General features: G+C 33.7%; 1 protein-coding gene across 4 annotated transcripts in view; it reads right to left on the reverse strand.

The window, feature by feature from the left end:
* Arhgap32 (Rho GTPase activating protein 32) overlaps nucleotides 1-20,017 on the reverse strand; it is a 288,193-nt gene that overhangs the window by 175,424 nt on the left and 92,752 nt on the right. For 2 of the 4 annotated variants that reach the window (XM_027945492.2, XM_034636472.2), the window contains exon 1: nucleotides 7,704-7,819. The exons of the other annotated variants lie outside the window; for them this stretch is intronic. In XM_027945492.2, coding sequence (XP_027801293.1) covers nucleotides 7,704-7,819 — 116 coding nt within the window. Of the gene's footprint in view, nucleotides 1-7,703; nucleotides 7,820-20,017 lie in introns of those variants that run through there. 4 annotated transcript variants of the gene reach the window in all.

Below are 20,017 nucleotides of genomic sequence, written 5' to 3' on the forward strand. Positions count from 1 at the left end.
GAAAAAGGTATATTTTTCATTTGTTCCTGACTTCTTGTATGTTCTTTAGTAAGAATTTCCTTTATTTTTTAAATAGATTTTAAAGATCCTTTTTAATTGTATTTCTGACATTTTATCTTTTTGGTTTGGCACATTTTTTTCTAGTATATCTTCTAACTGATTATTGCTCAATACGCCGAGATTAGCCCTGTTTTGCACTGCCACTTCTCAGTCACTGTCTGAGGTAGTAGACCATTTTCCTAGAAGATTTCACTTTCCAGCCTGAAAAGGACCACATAGCAGCCACTCACCTCCCTAGAGACCCACCAGACAGGAATTATATTAAGATTCTGCCTCACAGAATATTTCCTTCAGAGAATTTTCATCTCAAGTGCCAGAAAAAACTCAGCAATGAAACTTCCATCCCAAGACAACTCTCTCTTCCACATCTCTGAAAAATTAGTAAGGTTTAAAAAAGGGAAAATGAATCCCTAATAGAATGGTATGGCTGGCCTCAGGAAACCAAAGACTGATAAACTTCTGGAAGACTAAAAGCAAGCGGGGATCATGTAAACCAATAAAGAAAAACAGAGGTTCAAGTAGGCTACACCTCAATCCTCCCCACAATAAAAAAGAAGCTTGTTTGCAAGGTATTAATAACAACTGAGAAATTACTCTTTAAAGCAATCTGACTGGCAACTAAGGGTTCTAAGGAAGATGCGTGTATCTAAAAGAAGCAAGGCGGAAGCTATTATATAACATGGGATTATGAAGAAAACATGGGACAGGGGGCACAGAGTGCAAGTATGTTTTATTCAGCAGTTAAAAGCACATGCTCTGGTCAGTCAGAACAAACAGAACATGAACACTGAATGAATAAAGTACACTGAAAGCTAAAAAAAAACAACCCTAAATTTATTAGATAGATAGATAGATAGATAGATAGATAGATAGATAGATAGATCCAAATATGAAGAAGCCTTAAAAATGACTATTTTATTTGAATTTAGAAGGTTCAAAAAGAAGACGGAGCAAGGCCCTAAGCAACTCAGTAAGACCCTGTCTCAAATTTTGTTTTTAATTTAAAAAATAAAAAGAGATGGGGATATGGCTCAGTGGTTAAGCACTTTTGGGTTCAATCCTCAGTGTAGACAAAGGAAGGAAACAAGTACAAAAACACTTCAAACCACAAAATAAAAATGTAAAGAGAAATTTATTAAGAAAGGAAGGATTATGGAGACCTAATAAGGAAAAAAAAAAGAGGTTCCACAAAGAGAAAACTTTTATAGATAGAAAGAAGGCAGTAACTAAATTACTAATAGTAACAAAATTTCTTCTTTAACACAAAAATTTGACTCTATAGACCAAAAAAATCACTGAACTCACAGTTGAAAATGGATGACAAAACATATGTAATAAATTTAACAGATGCTTACACATATTCAGGCAGAAAGAACAAGCTACAAACTGCTAACTTGTATCTTGAACATCCCCCAAAGACCCACAGATTGAAGACTTGTTCCCAGCCTGTGGCACTACTGGGAGGTGGCAGAACCTTTAGAAGGTTGGGCCCAGTAGAAGGAAGTTAGGTCTCTTTGGGTGTGTGCCTGAAAGAGATATTGAGACCCCTAGCCCTTCCTGTCTTCCTCTTTGCTTCCTAGCTGCCATTAGGTGAGCAGTCTTTTCCACCACCTATTTATTCCCCACCATGATGTAGTTCCTCATCACTGGCCCAAAAGCAGCAGGTCATGGGCTGAAAAAGCAGTCCATGGACTGATAAAAGCAGACCATGGACTGAAACCTTGAGCCAAAATAAACCTTTCCTCCTTTTAGAATGATTTTCAATTCAAATATGTTAGAGCATTGTAAAGTTAATACACGAAGGAAAAGAGGAAATACATTGCTATCTGAGTGTATACAAGAAGTCAGAGGACATCACCCACAGAACTTATCTACAAAAAATATTCAACAAACTAACAACCTAGTAACAAATGTTCTGGAACAGACACCTTAAGATAGGATGTACTGAGGATAAGAAGAAATAATAATAAGTGCTGAATGATGATATACATAATTATATCTAAATGAATGATAAAAAGAAAATACTATAGTATCTCAACAAAAAACTAAGGTCTAGGGGTGAGGTTGAATGGGAATAAGCAAGAGTTTCAAAAGTCTCATCTTAGGGGGACAGAATTGAAAACTAATGAAAGTAAAATATCCTAAAGATCTTATTTGATGAGGAAGGGAAGAGAAGAGAAAAAGGAGTTAAAACAGAAGAAAAATAGAGTAGAAGAATTATTTAATTTCAAATAATAACAGAGAAAATTCAAAGGGAAAATTAATCATTAATGAAAAGTAAACATATAGCAAAACTTCCAAAATTAAGTTTCCAAGAAGGTTTTGCTTATTCTGATGATAATCTTACTAAGCTAGTCACTTGATAAATTTTATTTTAAAAAGAAAACATAGACTATGTCATATTTATAAACAGAACTTCAAATGTGTCAGAGATTTGGAGCTGGGATTGTGGCTCTGCGGCAGAGCACTTGCCTCACTTATACGAGGCACTGGGTTCAATCCTCAGCACAATAAATAAATAAATAATAAATAAATAAATTGTGTCCAACTATAACTTTAAAAAAATTATATGTGTCATAGATTTTAATTTAATGATGTTGGAAGTACAAGTGACCACTTAAGAGTAACTTCAATGTTTAAGCTGAATGCAAAGATCAAGGAAAAATAGGTTATAAGGGTTTTAAGTTTAAATAACCAATTTAATAAACCAGGAACTCATATATAGTTTAATATAGTTGCTCTGCTCCGAGACCCCTCCTGAACATCAAACACTCAAATAGACAGATGTTAAGAAAGGCTCACATTGGACTCCATCCCACTGGGCTTAATTACTGAAATACCAGGAAAGTCTTGTACAAGCATGCCTCATGGTTAAGACAGATTTATTTCACAAATTATAAAGACAGACCAATGGTTAAACTCCAGTACTGCATAAAATTTTCAAAGATTAAGGGATGTTCCCATCCAACTCTGTTGATAACAATTAAAATCATTATTTTTCTAACACTAATAAGGTTATATTGAGTGTGTTAAAAGAATATTTAACACAACTAAAAACTATTTAACTAAACTAACTCCAAGATCTTATCTTCAAGGTTATAAAGCAAAGAAATAACCTTGGCAAAGTACACACCATTTTTGACATTGTACATAACTGATTATTAAGAGTGAAATGCCCATGAAGAACCATACCACATACAATGGTCCTGGGTGTGATACTGTTAGATAAATAAATAAATATTTTTTAACATGGTTAAATGTTAATACTAACTCTCCATTTTTCCCAAGCTTATAAAAACTGGTTGGGAATCCCCAAATCAAGAATTTCTGCAGAAGACAAAAGTGTCACAGTAATAAAAGCAGGGAACTATGAAAGGGCTTCCAGAGTTTCCAGGTGAATTAGCCATTAAAGTAATCATCCTAGAGGAAAGCAAGAAGCCACAAGAAATGTTAATACTATTTTCCAGGCCCTTATTATCTATTTGGATTGGGTAGTATCTTCTAACTTGTTGCATCATTCCAAGTAAGAAGAGAAGTAATAAAGAACTCAGTCAATCAAGTGCATCAAATATTAGTCCCATAATGCTACAAACCATTAAAGGAATTCCCCCCAAATTTAAAGCATGCTCATCGCCAAATCATCCAGCTTAACTGGAATCAGAAGTTTCTCTTCTCACTAAAAACTGATTCTTAAAAGCAGATACAAGTGAAAACATGACTGAGGGATTTGGGCTTCTATAAATTAAAAGTACACAAATTGTAAAAACACAGTTCAATTATGCACTATATTATCCCTGTTTCAAATGCCAGATTGTCCATCAACCAATAACATGATATTAAAGAACATTAAACAAGATGATATTATAAACTTAATGATATAAGGCATCAGGCCTAGAAATTGAATCTTTAAAATTAAGGCAATATTGTGTTCATGACTTTAATGTTATCAACATATTCTATACATCACTGTGCAAAGAAAAGTCTCAAAGAAAGAATTTCAAAACCAAGATATCAAGCTATGGAACCAACCTAGGTGCCCTACAACAGATGAATGGATAAAGAAAATGTGGTAGACATTCACAATGGAATATTACTCAGCCATAAAGAAAAATGAGATTGTGGCATTTGCCATGAAATGGATAGAACTAGAGAATATCATGCTAAGTGAAATAAGCCAGTCACCAAAAACCAAAGGGTGAGTTCTCTCTGATATTGTGGATGCTAACACATAACAAGATAGTGTAGGGAGAGGGAGAATAGAAGCTCAATGGATTAGATAATAAGGAATCAAGGGAAGGGAGGGTATGGGAATAAGAAAAGACAATAGAATGAATCAGACATAACTTTCCTTGTTCACATAAGAATCCATGACCAACTTAACTCCACATTGTGTACAACCACAAGAATGGGATCCTAACTGGAATAAGTTATATTCTGTGTATGTCAAAATATGTCAAAACACACTCTACTGTCATGAATATCTAAAAAGAACAAAATTTAAAAACTAAATAAGAAAAAAAAACTAAAATATCTAAGATAACTAAAATTTGACTCTACTATGACAATGTGAAGTATGTGACTCACGGAGCCATAAATTCCTCATCTGGAAAATAGAAAAATATTTACTTTATAAGCTTGATAAGCAGCTCACAGATAAATTACTGTATTTACCATATTTGGCCTAGGACATTACATGTAATAACCCCTAAATAAAGGTTTTATTTCTAAGCCAGTTGTGGTGGTGTACATCTGTACCACCTAGCTACTTGGAAGACTGATGTGGGGTGATCACAATTTCAAGGCCTCTTTGGGCAATTCAGCAAGATTCTGTAGTGGAGTGGGGAGAGGGGTAAAAGGGGAGAAATTGTTCATCCTTTGAAGAATTAATACTTTTTTTTATTTTCTGCTTTATATTGCCCCTTCCTGTTTACAGGAATCCTCTAATGTTCTTAAAGACTACTTATTACATTCTAAGGAGTCTAAATAGTCTAAGAACTATTCTACCAGAGTGATAAGATAAGAACAGATTATTAACTTCATAGTGAACATGAGAAATCACAGCATGGGAGGAATAGAGGAACTCTAGATAGGGCAGACGGATGGGAGGGGAAGGGAGGGGGCAGGGGGTTAGCAATGATGGTGGAATGTGATGGACATCATTATCCAAAGGACATGTATGAAGATATGAATTGGTGTAAACATACTTTATATACAAACAGAGATATGAAAAATTGTGCTCTTTATGGGTAATAAGAATTGTAATGTATTCTGCTGTCGTGCATTTAAAAAATAAGATCAATTAAAAAAAAGAAAATGAGATATCTGTGAGTCAGTAGTAAAACTTTGAATGACTGCCATGAAAGAGACTAGGCAATGTCTTACAGTGCTAGAAATAAGAATATCTTTTCCTTCAATTATGTCCAAAAATAAAAGATATTCTAAAAGCTAATGGACAAATATTAACTAAAGAACAATATACTTCCTCCCAAAGCAGTGGAGGCTGGCACTACAGGAACCTACCTTCTATGTGCAGGATGACTTCCCTCTCCTAGCTATGAGACATGGTGCTATGAGTAAATTTAAAACCTAGCTTAGAAGCTATTCGGGGAAAGAGTGCACAATGTTTTGCCCTCATCTCATTAACTGTGTGAGTGCACACATGTGCATGTGTACAAATACAACCAACATAACAGTTTGAATTAATAGGTAACTAGCACAAATTTTAAAGACACATTAAAATTCTGTTATATATCTTTTAATTAAAATAATTTTATAAAAACAACTCGCATACAACACAAAGTTTACTATTTAGTTTTCCCAAGTTACAAATGCAGCTCCTCCTATCCAACTCTTCACCCTCTACACCCACGTGCATTTTTTCTGTTGTGCATTTCTACAGGACCTACTGTAGATGTTGTGAAAGCCCTCTGCAGCCACATTTCCTCGTGCCTTACTGCTGAATAGGTGAGAAACACTGCATGAAATCAGGCTTTACCCACATCTCTTTCTGGCATTTGTACATAAAATAAGATCAAATCTCAAAGACATATTCGGTTTGGGAGAGTTATGGTGGTAGGAAATATAATTGTAAACAAAATAGAAATTCCTGTGGTATCATAATTTCCCTAAAACAATGCAAATGCTAGCTCAGTTTCTCAGAATGAATATGCTGTTACATATTCCCCAGGAAAAGACAAACTCAATCTTACACAGATTTGCTTTTAAGTGTCAAAAGAAAATCCCAAAGAGACTGAAGGTGCTTCACAAATAAATCTAGCATTACAGTACCAAATCTGTTGTAAAGCAGCAATAAAATTAAGTTCCAAGTTGTTTTTTCCTTTGACAAATATCCCAAAATAACTTAAACAAATCAGGTTAAACAGTTTCAATACAAATAAAACAAACAAATACTGCTAGTGAGAGACCATATTAAAAATGAGGATCATGTGTAACATCAGAACATCTTGGAAGATTCAAGATTTGATCAAATATGAAAGGTTTAATGAAATTATGGGAGAATAAGAACACTGAGACAAAAAATGTGCTAATGAAACAATTCACTTTCATACTTTGAACATTAATTTATTCTTTTAAATTTTTAAATAGACTTCTCGTTTATTTTAACCCTTAATTAACAAATGCAATGTGGTTACCAAGAGGTCCTAATATTTAATCCATCCTATCATTAAAAACAGACTTTAAAAGATAAACTCTGGATTAAGTAATCCTTGAACATGAGACTCTTTTTGAACAATAAACATAAAGACAATATGTGATGAAAATCATACCCCAAGCAGTCATCATAAAATTGTAAAAGATTTTTAATTGCCCACTTGGGTGGCAGTGATAATATGTAGCACAAACTTTAAATTTCATCCAGAGATTTTTTTAATGCCTCCGAAAGCATCAAGTATGAAAAAGAAGAGCAAAAATATTGCCTCCTAAATACTGTAATAGTACAACAGAAATAATAAACTGGCACTGTTTCTATAAGATGGTAAGACCTCTTTGCTAAACAATGCCACTAAACTCTGAGGGCTGCTTACTCAGGAGGTATACTTGAAAACTTTAATTGTAAATTACTACAAGAGAGTTTAAAAAAAATACAGAAAGACTTGGGAGTAGAGTAATAAGGGAGTAAGATATCAGGTCAGAGAAAGGAGTAAGGATCAAAACCATAAAAACCAAATTTTACTTAATCAAAATGTTTCACATATACACAAAAGACAACAACCTCCAGCAGGCAGACACACACACATACACACAGGAACACACTCTAAGAAAAAGTTGATGAAAAGTCTATTAGATACAAATTCAGATCAAATGTATTAGATACAAATCAGACATAGGAAAGGGTAGTAGTTCATTATGAGTCTCTACTTGAAATTCCTGAAATGCTACTACAAAACCTGTCTAACACCTTCTCTTCCTGGTGTTCTAACAAGTCATTGAAAATGCATTTTACAAGCTCAGGGCAAGTTATGGAATGAGGAATGCTAGATACAACTTGAAACCTGTCCCCGTCACCCCAAGCCAAAGTCTTACTGAAAAACAGACTAAAATGCAGAAGATGGATAAGAGGGGGGCAGGCAGAGGGACAAACAATGAAAACAAGAGAGTGAGAAAAACAAATTTCTAATTACCTGAAAATCTCTTCCCTTTCTCCTTCTTCGCCATCTGTCAGTTGAGTTATAACTTCAGAATCCAACCAAAAGACACTGTCATCTCCTGAGGTACTACTCTCACTTTCCATCTCCATCTTGTATTTAAAATTTTAATCCTCAGGTCATGGGAAAAAGAACATCAATATTCAGGTAGTTCAGCTCTGCTGATGCACACTCAGATATGTGGCTGCTACACCAGAGGTAGGTTATGGTGCTGGCTTCATTACAGACAAGGTAAGACAGGAAATCCTGGGCAGCACACTCACTGCGTCTGGCTGCGCACCTGTCACACCTCAGACCCTCCCACTGCCTAAGGCTCTGTGACCTAGATACCCAAAAGCAGAGTCCAAATGAAGGTGGGTTTCCATTCACTTTTTTTTTTAATATTTATTTATTTATTTTTAATTTTTTATTGTTGGTTGTTCAAAACATTACAAATTTCTTGACATATCATATTCCACACTTTGATTCAAGTGGGTTATGAACTCCCACCTTCACCCCATACACAGATTGCAGAATCACATCAGTTACACATCCACTGATTTACATATTGCCATACTAGTGTCTGTTGTGCTCCGCTGCCTTTCCCATCCTCCACCATCCCCCCTCCCCTCCTCTCCCCTCCCCTCCCCTCCTCTCTCTCTACCCCCTCCACTGTATAACCCTGAGGGTCTCCTTCCATTTCCATGCAATTTCCCTTCTCTCTCCCTTTCCCTCCCACCTCTCATCCCTGTTAAATGTTAATCTTCTTCTCCTGCTCTTCGTCCCTACTCTGTTCTTAGTTACTCTCCTTATATCAAAGAAGACATTTGGCATTTGTTTTTTAGGGATTGGCTAGCTTCACTTAGCATAATCTGCTCTAATGCCATCCATTTCCCTGCAAATTCTATGATTTTGTCATTTTTTAATGCAGAGTAATACTCCATTGTGTATAAATGCCACATTGTTTTTTATCCATTCGTCTATTGAAGGGCATCTAGGTTGGTTCCACAGTCTTGCTATTGTGAATTGTGCTGCTATGAACATCGATGTAGCAGTGTCCCTGTAGCATGCTCTTTTTAGGTCTTTAGGGAATAGACCAAGAAGGGGAATAGATTTGATCCATTCACTTTTAATAACTATTTTTCTCTTCTCAAAGTTTTTAGTTGGTAAGTTGAAACTAGGTGTTTTCAGAGAGCACACTTTTATTTGTATCGTTTGGTGATCTCACAATTGAGAAAGTTAAATAGAAAACTAGAAAAAATAACTTCACATAAAGGCCTCCTGGGCCAGGCACAATGAGAAGCACAGTTACAGATCTCAGGGAGGATCACAATTAATAGAGACATGCCTTGGCTAGAGACCTGCCCACTTTACTCATGCCTCCAAATGTTACTCCAGTCCTTCCTTCCTCTCATAATAACTGCCATGTACACCTCTGCTCAGGTATCCAGAAGAAGACAGAAAAGCCCAGCTTGTCCACTGTCCAGTAAAGAAAAACATAAATGTCACAAGTTGAAATATGTTGACAATTATATAAAATATAAAAATAAGCAAAATTTCTACATATCTAAGCTACAGGCATCAATGGTGGCAATAAAATTACTAACTGGGAAACAAAGTGAAAATTACAGCATCTATGACACTGTCTACAACACAAATGTTGGCATGTTGGTGCCAGCCACTGATATGTCAGTAGTCAAGATTATCTGTCCTCAATTGAGCAGCAACTGAGTCCTGACTGTCCACTGAAGGGCGGGGAGGGGGGGGAGTACATTATTTGGCTATCTTCAAATTTTCACACTTGAAAATACAGAAAATGAACTTCAAGCTAACTTTGATTATACAACATCCTTAAATTTCCATAAAACTACACCTTGCATAATACATACTGTGCTGTTTTGAAATTTTATATAGATTTAGTCTTGTTGTTAAAAGGAAAATTTATTATCAATGCCAGAAACAGATTTAGAAAACAAATTGTTCTTGATAGCAAATGATTTGAAAAATTTTCTGAACATTTTACATGGAAACATCTTGTAAAATAGTCTGATGATTCCTACCCCAAACAAATCCATAGCAAACTCTGACCTAAATAATCATTTCCAAAATGAAAGGACCATTAAGTTCTATCTCATAAATCCCTTATCATCCTCCAAAGATTCTGGAGAGGAATTAAATTTAATCCTTCTTTACTCTGTCCATTAAAATAAATGCCCAATAGTTCAGAAATTTAAATATAAAATATGTGGCTCAGTGGTAGAGCACTTGCCTAGCAAGTGTGAGGCACTGGGTTCAATTATCAGCATTACATATAAATAAACAAATAAAATAAAGATCCATTAACAACTAATAAAATTTTTTAAAAAGAGTATCATGGAAAAGCTTTTTTGTTATCTCACAGTGTTAAAGTTCCAAGAATAATTCAATAAAGCCCTTAAACTATAAAATAAATCTTACTATATGAAGATTTTTAAACCTTCTGTTACAACAACAAACATTATGAAAAAAGCCAAAATTCAAACACACTAAGAAAAAAACTGGAACATATCACAAAGTGTTAATTGTTTAAAATATATAAAATTCCTACAAATCTCTTAGGATACAATAAGCCAAAAGATAAATAGGCAAAGCATATATTTATATTTATATGTGTGTGTGTGTGTGTGTGTGTATGTGAGAGAGAGAGAGAATTTTAAAACACATTTAAAAATATTTCACTGTGACAGACATGTTATTAAAAAAATAAGATTATCAGACTACCAAGATCATTATAAACAAAATAAAAGTTTTCAACAAACTGGAAGAAAATATGGGAAAATAAAAATGCAATGTTGGTGTAAGTTTAAACCAGTACAACCTCTGTTTAGGACAACTTCGCAAAATCTAACAAGATATAAAAAGCACATCTTTTTAGCCCAGCAATCTTCTCTTCTAGAAAATTATGTTACTTTCACAGGTAGATATAAGATAAAAATTCATTGTAGTACATAACAAAACAGCAGCAAAAACAACCTAAATTGGTACTAAGTGTCAGCAGGACCAAATACTCCTGAAGACCACAGGATGGCTCTGAACCTCTTTATTCCTGATGTGTTTAAACACTGAGCAAGCTTCACTTCTCCAATAAGCTTTCGTGAAACATTTTACCAGAAGTCACCAGCAGTAGTTTAGAACCAGTTGATTCTTGCCTCCTCCACCCATGAGTTAAAAAAGGTGAAGAAAGGAGAAATGCTTAACCCTATAGTAGCAAGGAGGAACCCCAACTTAAAATGAATTGTTTTCAAAATAAATTTGGCTTGAAAGTGGCTTCAAGCTTTCTAGTAGCAGTAGTAAAGCAATAATTACAACAGCAAGTACTGAGCACTTACTGTATGTGCCAAGCCCTTTTAATGATGATTTCTTAATTCTCACATGCACCTTATGAGGTAGGAGCCATCATGTTCCTCATATTACAGGTGAAGAAACCAAGGCTTAGCATAATTACCCTGTTTAGGGTTACTTGGCTCATAAATTTGCATTGAAAATACTTTTCAAGAGCTGGGGATGTGGCTCAGCCAATGGCAGAATGTTTGCCTGGCATGTGTAGGGCTGGGTTTGATCCCTAGACCTAAAACATAAACAAAAATACTTTTCAAAAATTGGTCCAAAACCACCATATAGAATATTATTTCTGTTGAAAGACCATGGTTTCCATTTTGGTCCACATTCAGCTGATTAGCCTGACCTTCCTGGTCTCAGTTATTTTACTCTGTTAGGGATTTGGGAGTGATGCTGCTGACTTACATTCAATTCTTTATCCCATCCCTCATTTGTACTAAATGTGGCTGAACACAGTTTGTATTAGGTTTACTACAAGGAAGAAGCACACACAGGAGATCACACAGCAAAGCAGCAGCCAAGCAGGAGTAGAACTCCAGCCTTGATATTTTCATTTCAGTGTTCTTTTTCTCACACCGTAATACGGAACAGTTTTTATGAAAATTATTCAATACAGTCCATGGTGCATGGTGCATGGTCAGTAAATGTCTCTTTAAATGGCACCAGACTTTATCCACAGAATGTTCAACAACCGTGACTCTAAACAGAGATATATCAAATACACTCCTCAGAAGTTATATTCTAAATATGAACAACGTACACTGTGTATAATGTAGATATATACCAAGTAAATGAACTGGAAAGAGAAATTATTTAAGAATAATTCCTATTCTAATCTAATTTACATTTCTATTTTATTCTAAATATTTTAGAATTAATTTTAGTCATGTTAAAGAGTTTCCTACAAATATACAAAACAATTCATAATGCACAAATGTCATCTTTCATTAACCATTTTTATACTAGCTAAATATTCATTGTAAATATTAGATTATTTATGTCTTTATTTTTCTGACAATCATCTTTGTAAATAATTCCTACATTGGAATAATTAAATTTATTTCCTTCTTTTTATAGAATAATAATGTATACTAGATTTGAAATTTGCTTTAATTCACAGCTATATCTAAAGGCCAAACAATTCTTGTGTACACTGTGGCAAATTTATTTCAAAAAATATCAAATTGATTTAACACAATCCTGTACTGGTCACTTTAAAAATAAGAGAAAAGGTCTACCTGATGAGATAATGGAATATTTTATACTAGAAAAAATTTGCTATATTATATACATATATTGACCAACAGACCTAATTTTGACGTATTCAAAAAGCTAAATAAATTTTCTGAATGGCTACCTTAACAACACACCATTCCCACTGCAGGAAGGTATGCCTAAAAAATATGTTCAATTTCAAAACGCTATTTATAAACCTATAAAAAAAATTTCCATAAAAAGGACCTAATTTAAAACCAAATGGACTTGGGCTCAAAACTCAACTATGCCATTTATAAATACTGTAGTCTTAGTAACTTAAATTTAGTCTTAGTTTGAAAATCTCCAACAGGAAAAATAACAACTTAGTAAGGTTAAGATATGGGTAAGAAACAACACATATAATAAAACTGTCATATGGCACAACAGAGGTCCTCAATAAATGACAGTCATGATCATTATCAACATGACAAAAACCATAAAATCTTTTCATTATTGTGGTTATATAAAAACTTAGAAATATCTAATCTATAAATCTTTGGCTTTTTAAAATACTAATTTCTACAATTTACAAGAGAATAGTAATCTAGTAAATAAAAGGAAACAAATCCCAATTAAGTTAAAATGTTTTCTGATTATTTAAATACTTTAATAATTGTGAAGGAGACAAACAATTACAACAAAAAGCTCATCTTCTACCTATACTGCATTAATACAAAGGTTACAAAGTACAGTAGTGTCCCTTATTTGCATGGGTTCCAAGACCCCAATGGATGGATGTCTGAAACTGAGAGTACCAAAACCCACATATACTATGTTTTTTCTATGCATACATACCTATGATAAAGTTTAATTTATAAATTAGGCATAGTCAGAGATTAACAACAACTTACTATAGATCTTAGTAACTTCAAGGTGTGATTTGTTTCTATCTACCTTTTCACTTAAAGGAAGTCTATTACAGTTTTTCTCTGGCATATCCAAATTTCCTGCATCATTACTCTTGTGCTCTGAGGCCATTATTAAATAAAATAAAATAAGGGCTACTTAAACATAAGCACTCCTATACCATAGTGTCAATTTCATAACCCCAAGAGCAAGATGGCCAGAGATTTCATTGTACTTCTCAGAACTACACACAATTTAAAGCTTTCAAATTATTTCTGGAACTTTCCGCGTAATATTTCAGACCCAGGCTGACCACAAGTAACTGAAAACATCACAACTGTATGAGTAAGTGCTCTGAATATCCAACTGAAATGGTTTTTTGTTTTTAACTTTCAATTCAATAAGCAAAAATTAAAAGCAGAACTTCTGGTTTTCAAGTTTGAAAAGTATATAATGTTTATTATTGATTTAGAAAATTACTTTCAATAAATACATAATTTCAGTATTTCTTCCATTAGATCACAGATCAACTATGCTCAATTATTACACATTCAAAAATTATGTCATAGGTTGGGGATATAACTCAGTTGGTAGAGTGCTTGCCTTGCATGCACAAGGTCCTGGGTTCAATCCCCAGCACCACAAAAAAAACAAAATCATGTCATAAAATATTTAAGAAAAATACTATGACAGTGTAAATAGATACCCTTAACATAATTTTTAACCTCTGCTCTACAGTGTAATTAGTATCAGTAAATGAAAAAAAAAATTAGAAAACACTATAAAGAATGTGATTTCCTTTTTTAAGAAAAACAGTAGTCTTATTTATTTGTTTTTTAAGGTGTCAATAGATGTTTCCTTTTATTTATTTGTATGTGGTGCTGAGATTTGAACCCAGTGCCTCACAGATACTAGGCAAGCACTCTACCACTGAGCCACAACCCAGCCCAAGAAAAACAGTATTTTTAATATACATGTACATTTTTTAAAGTTTGGGAAACTAAAACAAAGATTATTGGATGATTTTTATTTCCTTCTTTAAAGTTATTTATGCTTTGAGGGCTGGTGTTATAGCTCAGTGGTAGAGCACTCACCTAGCATGTGTGCAGCACTGGGTTTGAATCTCAGCACAACATAAAAATAAATAAATAAAAGGTATTTTTTAAAAGTTAATTGCTTTTAAAAAAAACTTATGCATACTCTTCAATTTTGACATGAAAAAATGTATTAGCTGTTTAATAGCATGAAGATCCACTCTACTTTCTGCTCCTGAACAGCTGGAGGCTGTTTTTTTCCATCTAATAGAAGTCAATTACAAATGTTTATTGAAAACATGTATATTTCAGTCACATGTACTAAAAAATTAAAGTCATTTGACAAAAAAAAAAAATAGGTCCCAGAAATAGGGACTGTAAGTTCAAAAATAATGGCAATGTGCATTTTGAAGAAGACAATATTCTTATACAGACCAAAGTAATTTTTTTGAAAAAGTAAAAACAAACATAAATTACTAAGAAACTCTCTAAATAGATTTTTTTCATGTCAGAATCTTAGAATAATTAAATAAATTTATGTCAGGACTAAAGAATTCAATTCCTTTTCTAAATATTTTCCATTCCAACCTATGAAGAATCAAACTCAAAGAAACAAATCATATTAATAAATCCAATGCTCACAGTATCTACGTGAGTGCAGAGACTATATCTACTTACTGTCCAATTCAGTAAGTTCACAAAATTTATCCCAGAAATACTTTAATACTCAAGAGTACAAAGTACTATTGTGAAAGGAGAAAAAAGAACATGACATCAGCATTACCATATTCTTCCAAGTAAAATTATAAAGCCTACAGAGAACAACTCATATATCTACCTAGCCATGGATACACAGAACAAGAACATTGTATTAACTTCAGAATACCACTGGCAGACCCAATAAATAACCAAAAAAATTTTGTTTTATCAGATATATTAGAATTGAGACCTATGCCAGGCACAGTGAACACATACCTGTAATCCAGCAACTTGGAAAGCTGAGGAAGAAGGATCTGAGAATTTGAGGTCAGCCTAGGCAATTGAGTGAGACCCTATCTCAAGATAAAATTAAAAAGGCTGGGGATGTAGCTCAGTGGTAGAATGCCCTGGGTTCAATCCCCCATACCAAAAATAAAATAAAGTTTTTGAGATATCTTAGAAAATCCTTCTCACTATCTGAGCAACTGTCTTCTCAGTCTGAAACTATTCATTTTTACATCAATCTACAGATAAAGCAAATCAAAATGATACAACTGTTAGTAAAATCTGAAACAAGTTACAATTTTCTAGCAATGAGTTTAAGGTTACTAAAAGACATCATTTATATGTAGTGATTAAGTAAAAATAACAAAAACACTAGTAAAGCATTAATATATAAACCTCAACAGAATCAATCATTTATTTGAATGCCCATTGGATAACAAAACAGTATTTCTATCTGAAAGGAAATCTACAGGACCAAAGGAAGTAAGACATAATTAATTAATATATTATTATAGAAAATTAGGGACAACTTATGTCACAAATGATTTACTCAAAGCTTTTGTAAGGATAATGAAGGTTGAATATTCTTGAACATGATGTTGAGAATAATATTTTTTGAGGTATAAGTTTTATTGAAAATGCTATACTCAGAGGAAGAAGGCTTCATTGCTTTCAGAAATTTAGGGCCCTTGAAAATAATGGTCATGGCAAAAACTGAACTGTACATATGGTACTCCTGTTCACTGCTGCAATTGGACCTCCTCCCAATGCTACTGCAGTGATAAATGTTCATGTAAACAATAATAATCAGGGGAGAAAAGGACTTAAAAACAGCATACTACAGGAACACAACCACATCAATGTTTACAGAAGCACAATTCACAATAGCTAAACTATGGAACCAACCTAGATGCCCTTCAGTAGATGAATGGATAAAAAAAAATGAGGCATATATACACAATGGAATATTACTCAGCAATAAAAGAGAATGAGATCATGGCATTTGCAGGTAAATGGATGGAGTTGGGGAAGATAATGTTAAGTGAAGTTAACAAATCCCAGGGAACCAAATGCCTTTGATGTAGGGAGGCTGATTCATAGTGGGATAGGAAGAGAGCATGGGAGGAGTGGACGAACGCTAGATATGGCAGAGGGGTTAAAGGGGAAGGGAAGGGGCACGGGGTAGGAATGATGGTGGAATGTGATGATCATTATTATCCGAAGTGCATATATGAAGACACAAATTGGTGTGAATGTGCTTTGTATACAACCAGAGATATGAAAAATTGTGCTCTGTATGTGTAATGACAGTTGTAATGCATTTTGCTGTCATATATAAATTTTAAAAATTAAAAATTAAATAATAATAAGGGGAGAAAGCAAATTACCTAAGCTGACCCACTTCGGCTAGGGAAAGGTCAGGGAGGGTCAAGATGAAAAACTGGCAAAATTTAGGCTGCATACCTTAAAAAGCTCAGGGTATTGCATAAAATTTATTAGAGTTTTCCTACCCAAGTAGCTGAAGAAATACCAATAAATCAAATCTTTTCAGTCTACTGTTTTACCTACCAGCATGCTTCCATGGATAGTTCACTCTCCTGTAAATTGATTTGAGATATAAGCATTTTAGCAATCTCTTTTTAGCTTATTCTGCCTGTTCCTCTGAAATCACCCAGAGAGGGTGGCAGGTTTAAAGATGGATATCAACAAAGACACTAGTTACTTGAATTATTAAAGAACAATTAACTACTTGAAAAGTACTGTTTTCTTAAATCACAATCATCCCATCCTCAAGTAACACAAACTAAAATCATTATACTTCTAAACATTAATTTGCTCTGCTTTAAAAATATAAGTATACTGCTTCTGTTTGTATCAATAATTCTTCAACTTTATTTTCATAAAAAGGAGAACTAAGTTCTATCTGCTCATTTATTTTTGGAAACAGAGAGGCACTTCTCCCATTTTCCTTCTTAGGGAAATCTGAATTTTATCAACTGCAAAAATACTAATAAGGTGCCTCATTGAATTAAATAGAAAGGAAGAAGTTATTAAAGACAGTTCTCCAAAAAAAAAAGATTTGTATTTATATTTAATGATAATAAGTCAGGAACTGAATATCTGCCTATTTCTTCTGAGTTTGTTAGAACCAGACATCAATATTTTTATATATGGTACTTTTGATTTGATGTTTCCAAAATGAAAAATAAATGCAAAGTAACTTTTCTGATTGCTCAAATAGTACTTGCAAGGAAATATTTTGTTTTTATATGTCAATTCAAATCTTTAAGTTTCATCATGATTCCTTTGTGGTAAGAAAAACATGTTTTAAAAGGGATCTAAGGGGTTGGTGTTGAGGCTCAGTGATACAGCACTCACCTAGCACATGCAAGGTGCTGGGTTTGATCCTCAGTACCACATAAAAATTAATTAATTAATTAATTAATTGAAGTTATTGTCTCCAACTCAACTAAAAAATGTCTTAAAAAAAGAACTAATATTGTTTAGTGATACTGTTTCACTATTACATATGATATTCAAATTATGACTTATGTAGCAACTGAAAACAATAGTATTACTCTTAAATGTTCATGGTTTCCATCCCATTCTAGAAAAAAATGCTAGATTTTTTAAAAAGAATTTTTAATATTTATTTTTTAGTTTTAGGCAGACACAATATCTTTGTTTGTATGTGGTGCTGAGGATCGAACCTGGGCAGCACACATGCCAGGCAAGCGTTCTACCACTTGAGCCACATCCCCAGCCCAAAATGCTAGATTTTTAATGTAATGAATTTGAACTCATGATTTAAATTTCTTATGTGCCACATACTACCTGCATCAACGTGGGGAATTTATTTAAGATTTCTTTAGTTTAATTTTCTTAATAATCATATTTCCCATATAGTTCAAGTGATTAAATGAAAAAATAAATACACATAAAGCACCTACCTAAGACACAATCTGTAAAAAGTGTGTGATAAAAAACAGAACCTATATAAGGCACAGTGACACACATCTGAAATTCCAGCTACTCACATGGCTGAGACAGGAGGATTACAAGTTCAAGGCCTGTCTCAATATAAAAAAGGCTGAGGATGTACACTCAGAGGTAGGACACTTATCTAGCATGTGCAAGTCCTTGAGTTCAATCCCTAGGGTCAAAGGGTTGTTGGGAGTGTATAATAAAAGAAAGACACTTCATGGATCTATTAAAAAATATGTCAAGATCATTGTATTGTCTTGAACAATAAAAAAAAAGAATTGTAATGCAAAAAATAAATAAATACATAATTTTAACTCCTTTATAAAAGGAATAAAAATCCTCATCTATTTAACTCAATACTTTATATTTATCTTTTCAGGTATGTGCTAAATATTCTGATGTTTTCCTTCATAGCAATGACTACACTCCTTAAAACTTAGTATGTACTCAACTGCCATTTAATTTAAATATTTTAAGTTTTATTTATGGAATTTTCAACAACATACAAAAGTACAAAAAACAGAATTACAAACCAACAGGTGTCCATTATCTGGCTTTAAAAATTAACAATGGCGGGGCTGGGGTTGTAGCTCAGTGGTAGAATGCCTGCTTCACACACATAAGGCACTGGGTTCGATCCTCAGCACCACATAAAAAGAAATAAATAAAGATTGTATCATCTACAACTTAAAAAAATTAAAAAAAATTAACAATGGCAAATCTCATGTCTACTTCCATTCTACCATCTTACTGGATTTTATAAGCAAATCACAGATATGTTACCCTTAAAATAATTCAGCATGTATCTGTAAAAAAATAAACTCTTTTTAAACATAACTAAAATAACATTTTGCACTCTTTTTCTTTTCTTTGGGGGTGGGGGGTGCCGAGGATTGAACTCAGGGGTACTCAACCACACATCCCCAGCCCTATTTTGTGTTTTATTTAGAGACAGGGTCTCACTGAGTTGCTCAGCACCTTGCTATTGCTGAGGTTGGCTTTGAACTCACGATCCTCCTGCCTCAATCTCCCAAGCCGCTGGGTTACAGGCATGCACCACCATGCCAGGCTTGTACTAACTCTTAAATGCTAGAGATTAAATGACTAGTAGGAATTAAGAGGCCAGAGAAAGATTTAACATAACAGGTTACATATCTAAGAATACATGGATTTGTGATATAAAGTAGAGGAATAAAAATTAAAAACCTTCATGAGCCTAGAAGTTCGACATACGGGACCCAAGTAACATAGTTTTGCCAAGGAGAACTAGTCGTTTTCTTGTTCCCCACTCCAAGAAAATTGTTATTATTTGACCCATGCTTTAGAAAGTACCAGAAAGTTACAATGGCAATAGATTCTGGAAGTATCAGAATATTAGATGCAAAATTCTATTTATTATGAAATATGTGAATGTTGTTAGTATTCACAAACTAACAATCAGTTCTTCAGTGAGCAAAGAGAAAGACAATTCATGGACTAGTCTGACTGCCTTCTAAACACCAGGCAATGATCACCACCAAACATTATGTTGTTTTTGAATATTAAATATAAGCAGGTACGATGGTGCAAGCCTGTAATCTTGGTGGCTTAGGAGTCTGAAGCAGGAAGATCACAAGTGCAAAGCCAGATTCAGCAACTTAGTGAGACCCCGTCTCAAAATATTTTTTAAAAAGGACTGGGGATGTGGTTCAGTGGTTAAGTGCCTGGGTTTAATCCTGGGTACCCCCACCACCAAAAAATCAAATATGAACTATAAAATACAAACTATACAACAGAATAATAAAAATATCACCTTAAACTAGTACAGCAGCCTATTATTTTTAAAGT

The sequence above is a fragment of the Marmota flaviventris genome, chromosome 9 (genome assembly GCF_047511675.1).
Source record: "Marmota flaviventris isolate mMarFla1 chromosome 9, mMarFla1.hap1, whole genome shotgun sequence".
NCBI classification, from domain to species: Eukaryota; Metazoa; Chordata; class Mammalia; order Rodentia; family Sciuridae; genus Marmota; species Marmota flaviventris.